At 41.5% G+C, this 14791-nt stretch overlaps 1 protein-coding gene across 1 annotated transcript in view; it reads left to right on the top strand.

Annotated features, from left to right (window-relative positions):
• LOC139275891 (cystathionine beta-synthase-like protein) overlaps nucleotides 1–13832 on the top strand; it is a 65235-nt gene extending 51403 nt beyond the window's left edge. Inside the window, exons 17-18 of the mRNA XM_070893114.1 lie at nucleotides 7707–7791; nucleotides 13493–13832. Of these exons, the coding sequence (XP_070749215.1) occupies nucleotides 7707–7791; nucleotides 13493–13632 (225 nt within the window). The 3' untranslated portion in view covers nucleotides 13633–13832. The remainder of the gene's footprint in view (nucleotides 1–7706; nucleotides 7792–13492) is intronic.
• Nucleotides 13833–14791: the final 959 nt, after the last annotated feature.

Below are 14791 nucleotides of genomic sequence, written 5' to 3'. Positions count from 1 at the left end.
CCAGCAGTTCTATCGGTGCAGCCCTGTAGACATTTGAGACGTGGTTACAGCACTGTGTTAGTGCACCATGATTACTTTAATATTTTTTCAATAATTTCTACCATCTTACCACCAGGTGGAGCATATAAACAGTGTTTTAGGAAGGAAGATTCAGTCACTGCTTTCTTCATCTTAGCTTGAAAATTGAAATGTTATTTATTGCATTTCTTTCCTTATCTTGAGATGTACTTATATAATTGTGACACTCTAACACATAACGATGAGCCAAGGCTGACACCTTAATGCTCATGTTGCAGCAATAAAATCTCTTCTGTTATTTGAGTGTCTTTATTGCTGTATTATTAGAGTGTGGTACTGTGACACAACAAGGTAAGTTGAGAACATTAAAAAAACAATTGGCTGTCATTCTGACAGGAAATGCTTTGATCATTTTCATTTTGTGTTTTATTTCTCTGGCTACTAAAAATTAGCATTTGCTTGTTGAGTTATGTGCTCAGTTAAGTACATCTTCATTGTGTTGAGGTGTGGATTACTCTAAAGCTGAAGACCTTTTTGCCTCTCAGTTTTCCCTTCTTCTTACATAGAAACATAGAAACATAGTGTGATATATTCACAGGGCACAGCACCCACAGCTTCCTACATGGCAGGCAGCTCTTTCGGAAGCCTCCGGAAATCTGCCTGGTTCTGTTTAATTATTAACTGTGCAATTGCAGTACACAATACGTCCACACCCATAGTGTGGAGCTACAAACATTACAAGCTTACAAACATTACACTTCTCCCTCCTTAATGAAGGAGTTATTATAACAAACATCATACATAACTTTCATATTTATACATAACACAGGATATAAACTTATTTGTTTCCATATTTACAAATTTAACTTTACCACTTGTTTTCTGTTTCGAACAGAACTTTCCAAACATGGTGTCGAATCTAAACTCATTCGAGGCTCATCCTGAGGAACGTTTTCCTCCACGGAATTTCCTTGATTTTCATTTGAACTCACTCTAACGTCAAGCTCTTTGTTTTCCTGACTCGGACTCAGACTTTCATTCTGATTCTCTCCTGGATTTGTTTCCAGTACATTGGATTTAGGATTTGCTACTGGTGTATCAAATCTACCTGATGAGTCAGAAATAATTGAATCATTCCCACCTTCAACTTCTTCCATGTCTGTAGGTAAAATATGATCAATATGAACAAACCAAACCTGTCCATTATCAAACATCTTTACCAAATATGTGCAAGGACCAACCACATATCTTCACCACTTTTCTTGGTAACCACTTCAACCATTTATGGTGATGGTTCTTCACTCTCACCTTCTGGTTTAATTTCACACTTCTCTCTTTTACTCTACCTCTATCATGATTCTCTTTCTGTCTTAATTGTGACTCTTCTACAGACTGTGCCAAATTTGGCTTTAACAACGAGAATCTGGTTCATGGCTGTTGTTTGAGAAACAACTCTGCTAGTGTTCTACCAGTAGTTATATGAGGAGTGTTTCGATATATAATCAAAAAATTAACCAATTTGTGATCCAATGACAACTGTCGTTTCCTTGGATTTGGATCTAACATTTGTTTTATGAGGGCACGTTTTACAATTGTACAGTGCGCTCTGCTGCACCATTCAAAGCAGGATGTTTCACACCATTTTTGCTCATGAATTGTGCAAATTCTTCTGAACGAAATTGTGGTCCATTATCTGAAACAATCTCTTCAGGAAGGCCAAATGAAGAAAATAATTTTCGCAAAATGTCCAATGTTTTACTTGTTATTTTCCACATTGGAAACACCTCAACCCACTTGGAATGGCTATCAATCACAATGAACAATTGTTGTCCTTCTAACTCAGCAAAATCAATATGTAGCCTTTGCCACACCCTGGGAGGCCATTTCCATGGCTGTAATGGTACTGATGGTGGTTGCTTGCTTACCGATTGACATGTCATACACTGACTCACGATGTACTCTATATCTTTATCAAGACCTGGCCACCATAAATAACTGCGTGCAAAACTCTTGGTCAAGCACATTCCCAGGTGCTAGTCATGGAGGTCTCCTAGTAATTTGGACCTGAATTTATTTGGTATAACCACTCTTGCACACCACATGATACAATCTTTATCGACTGATAATTCATTCCTACGACTGAAGAATGGATGTGTATCTTTGTCTGTTACCTGGTTTGACCATCCATTTGCAATATACTCATACACCTTTGACATCACTGGGTCGCGTTTGGTTGCTCTACCAATCTCTTCAGCTGTGACTGGCAGTTCTTCAATGTATGAAAAATAAAACACTTCTTCCCTATCGGGTGTAACTTGTGATGGGGAAGGCAATCTAAACATTGCATCAACATTATTGTGATCAGCTGATCGTCTGTATTCAATATCATATGTATATGCTGACAAAATCAAAGCCCATATCTGCATTCGGGCTGCAGCTAATGTTGGAACTGGGAACTTTGGATGGAGGATTGCTTTTAGGGGTTTATTTCCGTAACGATGGTAAACTTACGACCATACAAGTATTTGTGAAACATCTTGACCCTAAAAATTAATGCTAATGCTTCCCTTCCAATTTGCGCATAATTACTCTCACTGGCACTGAGAGTGCGTGAAGCAAAAGCAATTGGTCTCTCCTCCCCACTACTTTATACATGAGAGATTACTGCCCCAACTCCATACGGAGAGGCATCACATGCTAGCTTAATCTCCTTAGATATGTCATAGTGAACTAACATGGTGCTCACTACCGATTTGCTTTTACACTCCTTGAATACTGTATCGCATTCTTTTGGACTACTTCCAATGGACCTGTTTTTTCAAAAGTTCATTCAGTGGATGTAATACTGTAACCAAATTTGGTGGGAATTTCCCATAATAGTTCAAAAGACCCAAGAATGAACGAAGTTCAGTGACATTCCTGGGAGTAGGTGCATTTGTGATTGCATCCAATTTTTCCATGGTTGGATGGATGTAAACAATCTTTGTCTACTCTGTACGCTAAGTTCTCCACTGAGTTTTTAAATAACTCACACTTATGAGCAGACACTCGTACTCTGTGCTTCTCTAGCCGTTTGAGGACTTCATTCAATATGTTATTATGAATTTGCATATTTGGTGCTGAAATTAGTATGTCATCCAAATAACATCCTACCCCTTCAATACCTTGCAAAATCTGGTTCATCACCCCTTAGAATATGGCAGGGGCGGAAGACTCTCCAAATGGTAGCCTATTAAATTGATATAGGCCTAGATGAGTATTTATAGTCAAACATGACTTGGACTCCTCATCTAGTTCAAGCTGTAAGTAGGCATTCATAAGATCCAGTTTTGAGAAGATCTGACCACCTGTCAGTGTTGTGAACAAGTCTTCTATATTCAGCAGTGTATTGGGGACATTACCCTCGAGAGTCTGGTTTACGGTTACTTTATAATCACCACACAATCTTATCTTACCATCGGACTTGGGTACAATAACAATGGGTGTAGCCCAATTACATCGATCTATCTTACAAATAATGTTCTCAGTCTCTAGTCTTTTGAGTTCTTGCTCAACTTTCTCCTTGAGTGCATATGGTACGGAACGTTACTTGTGGTAAACCGATCTAGCATCCTTCTGTACCCTGACACTTGCCTTGAACCCTTGGATTGGACGGCCCGTTTCGCAGAGCACCTTCGGATACTTCTTGAAAACCTCATCCGTTGATGAAAATCACGCGTCCACACAGAAAATCTTACTCCAATCCAGCTTCAGTGAGCTCAACCAATTTCTTCTTAGTAAGGCAGGCTTGTCTCCTTTCACTAATATCAGAGGTAAGTTCTGAAATTTATCTATATTTCACCGGTACGGTGATACGAACTACCACAGGAATTTTCTCTCCCGAATAGCCTCGCAGCTCTATCTTGGATTTCTCCAGTTAAAAATCACGCAATTTGTCGAGGTACAACGACTCCGGTACTGCACTCACGGATGCACCCATGTCAATTTCCATTGGTATCTTGAATCCCACAACATCTATGTGGATTTTGATGCTTTCAGAATCGCTGTCCATTAACCTCGTGCTCCTGATGACGTGTAACTCTAACGTCTCCTCGCCCTGTTGTTGTTCTTCCATGCTATGTAGTCTATTGGAATTTCTACTCAGAGCTTTGAATGCTGGACTCATAGCTTTGGAAGCTGGTTTACCCTTCAGTCTGCATGCCTTCTCAAGATGCCCAGTCTTTCTGCAGAAGAAACACTCTGCCTTCACATATGGACAACTTTGAGCAATGTGTTGTCCCAGGCACCTATAGCATAACTTCGATGCTCTGTTAGAATTTCCAGTTTCGGAGACTTTGGGCCCCCACCGTCTTTTACTTTGAACCTGCAGGTGACTTACCTCGGTTGACTGACGACCATAATTATTATTTAATTCTTGGGAATATTGTTCGGCCATGCCCATCGACCTCGCTATCTAACAAGCAATCTCAAAAGTCAAGTAATCCATCGTCAATAACTTCCTTCTGATCGCATCATTTTTCACCCCACAAACAAAACAATCCCGTAATGCTCGGTTTTGAAAGTTTCCAAAATTACAGTGCATCAGTAGCTTTTTTAATGCTACGATGTAATCATTGATACTTTCATCAGCTTTTTGATTCCGAATCCCAAAACGATAGCTTTCAGCAATTTCTAACGGTTTGGCATAATAGTGCTGCTCCAGCTTCGTTAAAATCTCTTTAAGCGTTGTGTCCTTTGGCTCGTCAGGCACAAGCAGATTTACAAGGGTTTCGTACAATGCCGGACCCGCCTCCGATAAGAAGATCGCTTTCTTACGTTCCAACACAGCCCTGTTCTGGACTGCATTGTCTGGAACTTCGATTATCTTATTTGCAGTGAAATACATTTCTAGCTGATCCACATATGCTTTAAAACGTTCCAGGTCATGTCTATATTCCCCCACCTGCCATTTTAATCTCTAGCTGTTCACACCGTGTGCTGTATTTTACCTCGGATTTTTTAGCTTTTTCCAAAGACAGAAACTTCCAAAGTCTCTCTGTCGGCTGGCTGAATCCTTCACCAACAAAATTTAAGCTTTAAATCATTCGAAAAATTCATCTCGCCGCGAAATGTGATATATTCACAGAGCACAAGCACACAAAGCTTCCTACATGGCAGCAGCTCTCACGGAAGCCTCAGGAAATCTGCCTGATTCTGTTTAATTATTAACTGTGCAATTGCAGTACATTATACGTCCACATCCATAGTGTGGAGCTACAAACATTACACGCTTACAGACATTACACATAGAAAATAGGTGTAGGAGTAGGTCATTCAACCCTTCGAGCCTGCACTGCCATTCGATAAGATAGAAACATAGAAACATAGAAATTGTTGCAGGAGCAGGCCATTCGGCCCTTACAGCCTGCACTGCCATTCAATAAGATCATGGCTGATCAACCAATCTCAGTACCCCTTTACTGCTTTCTTCCCATACCCCTTGATCCCTTTAGCCTAAGGGCCACATCTAACTCCCTTTTGAATATATCTAATGAACTGGCCTGAACAACTTTCTGCGGTAGAGAATTCCACAGGTTAACCACTCTCTGAGTGAAGAAGTTTCTCCTCATCTCGGTCCTAAATGGCTTACCCCTTATTCTTAGAATGTGACCCCTGGTTCTGGAAATCACCAGCAACGGGAACATTCTTCCTGCCTCTAACCTGTCCAATCCCGTCAGAATTTTATATGTTTCTATGAGATCCCTTTTCATTCTTCTAAACTCCAATAGATACAAGTCCAGTTGATCCAATCTCTCCTCATATGTCAGTCCTACCATCCCGGGAATCAGTCTGGTGAACCTTTGCTGTACTCCCTCAATAGCAAGAATGTCCTTCATCAGATTAGGAGACCAAAACTGAACACAATATTCCAGGTGAGTCCTCACCAAGGCTCTGTGCAACTGCAGTAAGACCTCCCTGTTGCTATACTTAAATCCTCTAGCTATGAAGGCCAACATGCCATTTGCCTTCTACGCCGCCTGATGTACCTGCATGCCAACTTTCAATGACTGATGTACCAGATCTCGTTGCACCTCCCCTTTTCCTAATCTGTCACCATTCAGGTAATATTCTGTCTTCCTGTTTTTGCCACCAAAGTGGATAACCTCACATTTATCCACATTGTACTGCATCTGCCATGCATTTGCCCACTCACCTAACCTGTCCAAATCACCCTGCAGCCTCTTAGCATCCTCCTCACAGCTCACAGCTCACACCACCACCCAACTTAGTGTCATCTGCAAACTTGGAGATATTACATTCAATTCCTTCATCTAAATCATTGATGTATATTGTAAATAGCTGGGGTCTCAGCACTGAACCCTGCGGCACTCCACTGGTCACTGCCTACCTTTCTGAAAGGGACTCGTTTATTCGACTCTCTGCTTCCTGTCTGCCAACCAGTTTTCTATCCACGTCAATACATTACCCCCAATACCATGTGCTTTGATTTTGCACACTAATCTCTGGTGTGTGACCTTGTCAAAAGCCTTTTGAAAGTCCAATACACCACATCTACTGGTTCTCTCTTGTCCACTCTACTCGTTACATCCTCAAAAAATTCTAGATTTGTCAAGCATGATTTCCTTTTCATAAATCCATGCTGAATTGGACCGATCCTGTCACTGCTTTGCAAATGTGCTGTTATTACATCTTTAATAATTGATTCCAACATTTCCCCATCACCGATGTCAGGCTGACCGGTCTATAATTCCCTGCTTTCTCTCTCCCTCCTTTTTTAAAAAGTGGTGTTACATTAGCTACTCTCCAGTCCATAGGAACTGATCCAGAGGGTCACTAGACCTTTGAACCCCGAGTATTCACGGAAGATCATGGCTGATCCTTCACCTCAGTACCACTTTCCTGCTTTCTCTCCATACCCCTTGATCCCTTTAGCCATCAGGGCCATATCTAACTCCTTCTTGAATATATCTAACGAACTGGCATCAACAACTCTCTGCGGTAGAGAATTCCAGAGGTTAACAACTCTCTGAGTGAAGAGGTTTCTCCTCATCTTGGTCCTAAATGGCTTACCCCTTATCCTTAGACTGTGACCCCTGGTTCTGGACTTCCCCAACATCGGGAACATTCTTCCTGCATCTAACCTGACCATCCCGTCAGAATTTTATATGTTTCTATGAGATCCCCTCTCATTCTTCTAAACTCCAGTGAATACAGGCCCAGTTGATCCCGTCTCTCCTCATATGTCAGTCCCGCCATCCCAGAAATCAGTCTGGTGAATCTTCGCTGAACTCCCTCAATAGCAAGAATGTCCTTCCTCAGATTAGGAGACCAAAACTGAACACAATATTCCAGATGAGGCCTCACCAAGGCCCTGTACAACTGGACAACAATCTATACAACCCAAACTTGGTGTTACCTAATCAATACACATTGATTTAGACTTTTATTTTTGGGCAGGAGCACATCTGTGATGTGCGTTAACTATCAGTATCATTGTTACTCACTGGGTTAATGTGGCAGTTCAGTCTATCATCTGCAGACAATTAGTACTTTCAAAATACAAGAAAAGATTTTTCACATTTTAATTTTGTTAATAAAGGTAGCTGACAATATTATGACTTGTCACAACTTCAAACATAATGACAATATGCCTGTGTCTCTGTTTAACTGTTTGTTTTTTTCAATAGGTGAGTTTAAGTGACACTCTTGGAAAAATCTATCAGACTTTGGCGCTGAATCATTTTGTCTTAATCGTTTGTGAAAAAAATCACTGTAAGTCGTGGTTGGTTTCATTGAGTTGGTTTTAAATACAGCACAGCTTTTTGTCACTGATAGGAATCACGCTGTATAAATACAGCCATAGAAACGATTGCGTAACGAATGTGTCTGACTGGCACAAGGTCTATGAAATTCAGACCAGTGGTATTGTGACATGTCATTATTCCATTGTCTCTTGAAATTGTGCAGCAAAAATACTTCAGTGGGAAACCCATGCCTTTTCTGAAATATCAGCCAAATTAAAAGCTCAGTTACTTTTTCTGTCATACAGACCGTAGACCTTTAAATTGAACTTGTGTGAATAGATTGCAGAGTGCAGTAATCTCATGTTACTGTGGGTGTTACTGTTAGCACTGTCAGCTGTGGCTCAGTGGTTAGCACTCTCGCCTGAGTCAGAAGGTTGTGGGTTCAAGTCCCACTCCAGGACTTGAGTACAAAAAATCTAGGCTGACACTCCAGTGCAGTACTGAGGGAAAGCTGCACTGTTGAAGGTGCTGTCTTTCAGATGAGATGTTCAAACGAGGTCCCGTCAGCTCTCTCAAATGAATGTAAACAGTCCCATGGCACTATTTCGAAGAAGAGCAGGGGAGTTATCCCTGGTGCCCTGGCCAATATTTATCCCTCAATCAACATAACAACACAGATTATCTGGTCATTAACACATTACTGTTTGTGGGAGCATACTTGTGCGCAAATTGGCTGCCGCGTTTCCTACATTACAACAGTGACTACACTCCAAAAGTATTTCACTGACTGTAAAGCACTTTGAGATGTCCGGTGGTCGTGAAAGGTGCTATATAAATCCAAGCCTTTCTGTGGATGTTAAAATGTAGATAAATTCTATCCTATTATATTCACTTTGGTCTGACAATTGTATGTCTATTCATACTAGCGTGATTCATTTTGTAACAAAATATATTGTATAAATTTAGAAAGTATTTAAATTCAGTAAACTTACAGTTACAACATGAATATTAGTCTCTCAGCTCAATGAGCAGTGTTTGAATTACATCTTCAAGTGATAACAGCACTCAAAGATTATTTTAAAGGACTAGAATGTTTTATTCATTAGATCTGTCAGTGGAATAGAGGAAACCTTTAACTACTATATCCAAGATTATCTATGGGTATAACTGTATGCAGATATCTGGAGGTTGAAGCATTATAACCTCCTGACCAAAAAGAATATCTTGTGGGAGTTGTTGAAAGGGGAGCAAAAGCATTTTTATCTCCAGTAAATAAACTTAATTTCGTAACTTCAATCTTACTGAACATTTTTACATATAATCTCAAGAGATTTTTTCCCCTCCTAAATTTTCTCCATTTACTGCTGGTCTTCTGAAGACAACAACTCGAGTTTTGGATGTTAGTCCTTCTGGACGTCACCCAAATGGCCATTCCTCATATTGGTCCTCATCCAATGTCTAGAAGTCACAGGATTGTAATTAATAGTAGGTAATCTTGCATCTCCTGGAACACACTAGGGTAGATTTCAATAGAATGAACATTAGACAGGTTCGATAAAGGACAGATGATTTGTCCCACCAGGTTATTTTCATGGCAGTGAAGAGGACTGAGCCACAACATAAACTATAGATTAAACCTAGGACCTTTCTGATAAGTATGGCTCACATCCACACTCAGCATATTTATACACATGCGCTTTACATGACTCTCTCTAGAGAAAAAATTAAATGGGGAAGGTGGCTCAACTGTGGCTAACAAGGGAAATTAAGGATAGTGTTAAATCCAAGGAAGAAGCATATAAATTGGCCAGAAAAAGCAGCAAACCTGAGGACTGGGAGAATTTTGTAATACAGCAGAGGAGGACAAAGGGTTTAATTAGGAGGGGGAAAATAGAGTATGAGAGGAAGCTTGTTGGGAACATAAAAACTGACTGCAAAAGCTTCTATAGATATGTGAAGAGAAAATGATTAGTGAAAACAAACATAGGTCCGTTGCAGTCAGATTCAGGTGAATTTATAATGGGGAACAAAGAAATGGCGGACCAATTAAACAAATACTTTGGTTCTATTTTCATGAAGGAAGACACAAATAACCTCCCGGAAATACTAGGGGACCGAGGGTCTAGTGAGGAGGAGGAACTGAAGAAGATCCTTATAAAGCGGGAAATTGTGTTAGGGAAATTGATGGGATTGAAGGCCGATTAATCCCTGGGGCCTGATAGTCTGCATCCCTGAGTACTTAAGGAAGTGGCCATAGAAATAGTAGATGCATTGTTCATCATTTTCCAACAGTCTATCGACTCTGGATCAGTTCCTATGGACTGGAGGGTAGCTAATGTTGCATCACTGTTTAAAAAAGGAGGGAGAGAGAAAACGGATAATTATAGACCGGTTAGCCTGACATCAGTAGTGGGGAAATGTTGGAATCAATTATTAAAGATGAAATAGCAGCGCATTTGAAAAGCAGTGATAGGATCGGTCCAAGTCAGCATGGATTTATGAAAGGGAAATCATGCTTGACAAATCTTCTGGAATTTTTTGAGGCTGTAACTAGTAGAGTGGACAAGGGAGAACCAGTGGATGTGGTGTATTTGGACTTTCAAAAGGCTTTTGACAAGGTTCCACACAAGAGATTGGTGTGCAAAATCATAGCACATGGGATTGGGGATAATGTACTGACGTGGATAGAGAACTGGTTGGCAGACAGGAAGCAGAGAGTCGGGATAAAAGGGTTCTTTTCAGAATGGCAGGCAGTGACTAGTGGAGTGCCGCAAGGCTCAGTGCTGGGACCCCAGCTCTTTACAATATACATTAATGACTTAGATGGAGGGATTGAGTGTAATATCTCCAAGTTTGCAGATGACACTAAACTGGTGTGAGCTGTGAGGAGGACGCTAAAAGGCTGCAGGGTGACTTGGACAGGTTAGGCGAGTGGGCAAATGCATGGCAGATGTAGTATAATGTGGATAAATGTGAGGTTATCCACTTTGGGGGCAAAAACACGAAGGCAGAATAATATCTGAATGGCGGCAGCCTTCTGAAAGGTGGAGGTGCAATGAGACCTGGGTGTCATGGTCCATCAGTCATTGAAAGTTGGCATGCAAGTACAGCAGCCAGTGAAGAAGGCAAATGGTATGTTGGCCTTCATAGCTAGGGGATTTGAGTATTGGAGCAGGGAGGTCTTACTGTAGTTGTACAGGGCCTTGGTGAGGCCTCCCCTGGAATATTGTGTTCAGTTTTGGTCTCCTAATCTGAGGAAGGACGTTCTTGCTATTGAGGGAGTGCAGCGAAGGTTCATCAGTCTGATTCCCGGGATGGCGGGACTGACATATGAGGAGAGATTGGATCAACTGGGCCTTTATACACTGGAGTTTAGAAGGATGAGAGGGGATCTCATAGAAACTTATAAGATTCTGACGGGACTGGACAGGTTAGATGCGGGAAGAATGTTCCCAATGATGGGGAAGTCCAGAACCAGGGGACACAGTCTTAGGATAAGGGGTAAGCCATTTAGGACTGAGATGAGGAGAAACTTCTTCACTCAGAGAGTTGTTAACCTGTGGAATTCCCAACTGCAGAGAGTTGTTGATGCCAGTTCATTGGATATATTCAAGAGCGAGTTAGATATGGCCCATACGACTAAAGGGATCAAGGGTATGGAGAGAAAGCAGGAAAGGGGTACTGAGGGAATGATCAGCCATGATCTTATTGAATGGTGGTGCAGGCTTGAAGGGTCGAATGGCCTACTCCTGCACCTATTTTCTATGTTTCTATGTTTCTATTTAAAATATATATTTTTGAAATTGAAAGATTGGAAATAATTTCTCACATTTTTATGCCTAAACCTTGTACAGGACTAATTAGGTGCATAAACCCAATTTCAGAAAGTGAGGCCTACTGCCCACAGTATGCCATCTCTGCTTGTCATAACCCCAAGTTTATGATTGCTTGAGACTGCCAATTTAATATCGATTAACGTTAATTTATGGTCATTTCTGTGCTGTGGACTCATGCCAACTAGTAACTTGGTTAAGTCCAGTCCAAACTAATTTTACTTAAGAACCTTATAGCTGGGAGAGAGAGTCTAGAACGGATTTAAATCCAGGCCCCAAAGTTGACAGACATCCTAACCCACAGTGTGACCCAGTTCCTTAGTGGCTTCTTTATGATTCGAATGAAAACTCTTAATGGATGAACTTTAGTCAATATTGAGCAAACATTGGAGTATCAGTATAGGGGAGAAATGAATGCCTGAATATGGCTTTTTTTAAAACTGTTTCATTCATCTTCATAAGCTGTATTTTACTGAAGCATAATTGTCTTTTATTTATGCTACTGTACCATTTTGTATTCTGTTCTATAAATATTCTTTGGATATTTTGATATCACTGACAGTTTCTCCAATGGTAGAAGTTAAATTAATTTCCTCCTGAAATCATCAAACATCCATTTTAGTTTTTTTATGTCTTTTGTAGTATTAGTTCTTTCTTATTCTTTAGAAAAGAGTCCAAAGTAAAAATAAAATGGCTTTGACTATAGTAACGCCTCAGTGATAGCATTAAGGTCAGAATATGTCAGAAACTGTCAATTCTGGATCAGAGGTGAAGACCACTGAAATAAGAAAAGGAATCTCATCAACCAGTTAGAATATGATTCAGCCTCCAATGGTTTAATGGGAAAATGCACCACATGGTGTTGTACAAGGCCATACACATCAAAATGTCCCAGGTTTAATTCCTGATCTAGGCTATGTTAGCTGCCCTCAGTACCTCTGGACTAGGGAAGAGAAACAAATCAAAGAGTTCCCATTCCTGATTGCTGTCTCGTGAATCCTACTAGAAAGGTTGCATGTTGAGTGAGAACACGATTAGGCTTAGCTGTGATACACTACATGGCCAAATAACCTGCTGGCACTCACTAATGGGCTGGAAATTAGGTTGACATTTTTTTTTTTGAGGTGTTAATGCCAGGCAGTGGATAAATTTAGTGCCGGGAAAGGGTTTTTGTTGGCAGCCAATAAATTCAGCAGCTGCACCCTGGTAGTGAAGTGGGGCACTAAGGGAAGTGTTCCACACTTATCTCAGGACACTAGGCAGGGTGAGCAACTGAATTCCTAGAGCTAAGGAGTCGGTTCCATACTGCCCTAAGAGAGGCCTTCCTGCAATTAAAAAAATCGCAACAAGAAACACAAAAAGCATTCCCTATATATTAATCGCTCCAAATGAAGTTAAATCGCAAAAAGAAAAAAACAATCACACTTACCTCACGCAGTCATTCCTTCCCTCACCGCCTCCGCGACAGCTCGGCACGCCAGCTTTCTCTGGTGCTGTCACTAGGGGGCGATACAGGTTCAGCGCAAAACACATTTTGAAAGCGGGTCGGTATCGGGGGCGTTGTACACACTGAAATTGTCAAGTAGCGCAAATACCGGCATGAGCAGCTGCCAACCCTGTACCGCCCCTGTTCCAACCCTCGCCTGGGGCGGTATCTCAGCGAATTTCTAGCCCAGTCTTCACTCATACATGAAGAATGGGCATTGACCAAGGCTTGCCAGTTAGAATGGTACCTTGAGTAAGAGAGAAATTCGAGGGAAGAATAGTGACACTAGCAGAAGTCACCCACCCAGCCTCTTGGCTGAGAATAGTCCAAGGTGCAGAATTTCAGCATATCATCAATGCTTACAACATTGAAGACCTAAACAACGTTTATTTTTTCTGTTTATGTTTTAGATAACAGCAGTGGCGACTGTGAGAAGGAAGAGATGGTGCACGGTGTGGTAACATTTACAGAGCTGATAACCTTTGTCACAGCCAAGAAGGAAACAATAGCATCTGCAGAAGAAAATCAAGCCACAGATATAAAAAACTGATGGCATCAGTAATATGTTGGATGTTGTGCTTCATTCAGGTTATTCATACTTCCATGAATCTTGCACCAATTTTGTTTCTGTATGGAATAGGTGTAACATGTGGTTCCATCTTATCTGCACATCCAGCAAATCACAACTTGAACCCATCGTAACTAATAAAAGTGATTCTGATCTTTATGAGTCTCAATATTTCAATACTTCCTGTAACATGAGCTAACCATAATAAACTATTATAAAACATCTGCAAACAAGGCCAGTTACTGCCCCATCAGTCTACTCTCAATCGTCAGCAAAGTGATGGAAGATGACGTTGACAATGCTATCAAATGGCACTTACTCACCACCAGTAGCCTGCTCACTAATGCTCAGTTTAGGTACCACCAGGCTCCAGACCTCATTACAGCCTTGGTCCAATCATGGACAAAAGAACTGAATTTCAGAGGTGAGGTGAGAGTGACTGCCCTTGAAATCAAGGCAGCATTTGACCGAGTGTGGCATTAAGGAGCCCTGGTAAAATTGAAGTCAATGGGGATCAGGGGGAAAACCCTCCACTGGCTGGAGTCATACCTAGTACAAAGGAAAATGGTTGCACCCTGCGTCAGGGGATGCAGTGCTAAAGGAGGCTTTGTACACCTCTCTTGGCGCAAGGATGGGAAATACATGAGCTAAAGAGCCGGTCCAGGAGCGCTCCAAGAGACGTCTGGGAGGGTGGGGGGAGGAAACTAAAAAATATTGCCAAAACATTACCCACCCCGCCACAACATAAATTGCTAAAAGGATTAAAAGAAAAAACAATCACACTGATCTTAGGAGTCCATTACTCACCTCTTCGCCGACAGGATGGTTGGACTGCCCTGATTCCCAGGTGGTCATTGCGAGGCGCGATTCCAGCCGGTCTGGTCATGCCGGAGCTCGCAGTCATGCCAATTTCACAACCAGGGACATTGCACACTGGGCGCAGCTCACCCTGGAAATGCTGCTCCGTGCCACCACAAAACCAGACCCAAGGATCGCTGTGGGGCACTGAAGGCTGATCCCTTGCCCAGAAGACCTTACCGCCGACATTGCCATCACTCCGGGGCGTAACTCGGAGCGCAGAAAGCCAGAAAATCTAGCCCTAAGTGTCCACCTCACAACTTGCATTCCCACCTATCTTTGT

This window comes from Pristiophorus japonicus, chromosome 11, assembly GCF_044704955.1.
Source record: "Pristiophorus japonicus isolate sPriJap1 chromosome 11, sPriJap1.hap1, whole genome shotgun sequence".
NCBI classification, from domain to species: Eukaryota; Metazoa; Chordata; class Chondrichthyes; family Pristiophoridae; genus Pristiophorus; species Pristiophorus japonicus.
The sequence above is the reverse complement of the archived record's forward strand: the minus strand, read 5'-3'. Positions and strand labels throughout refer to the sequence as shown.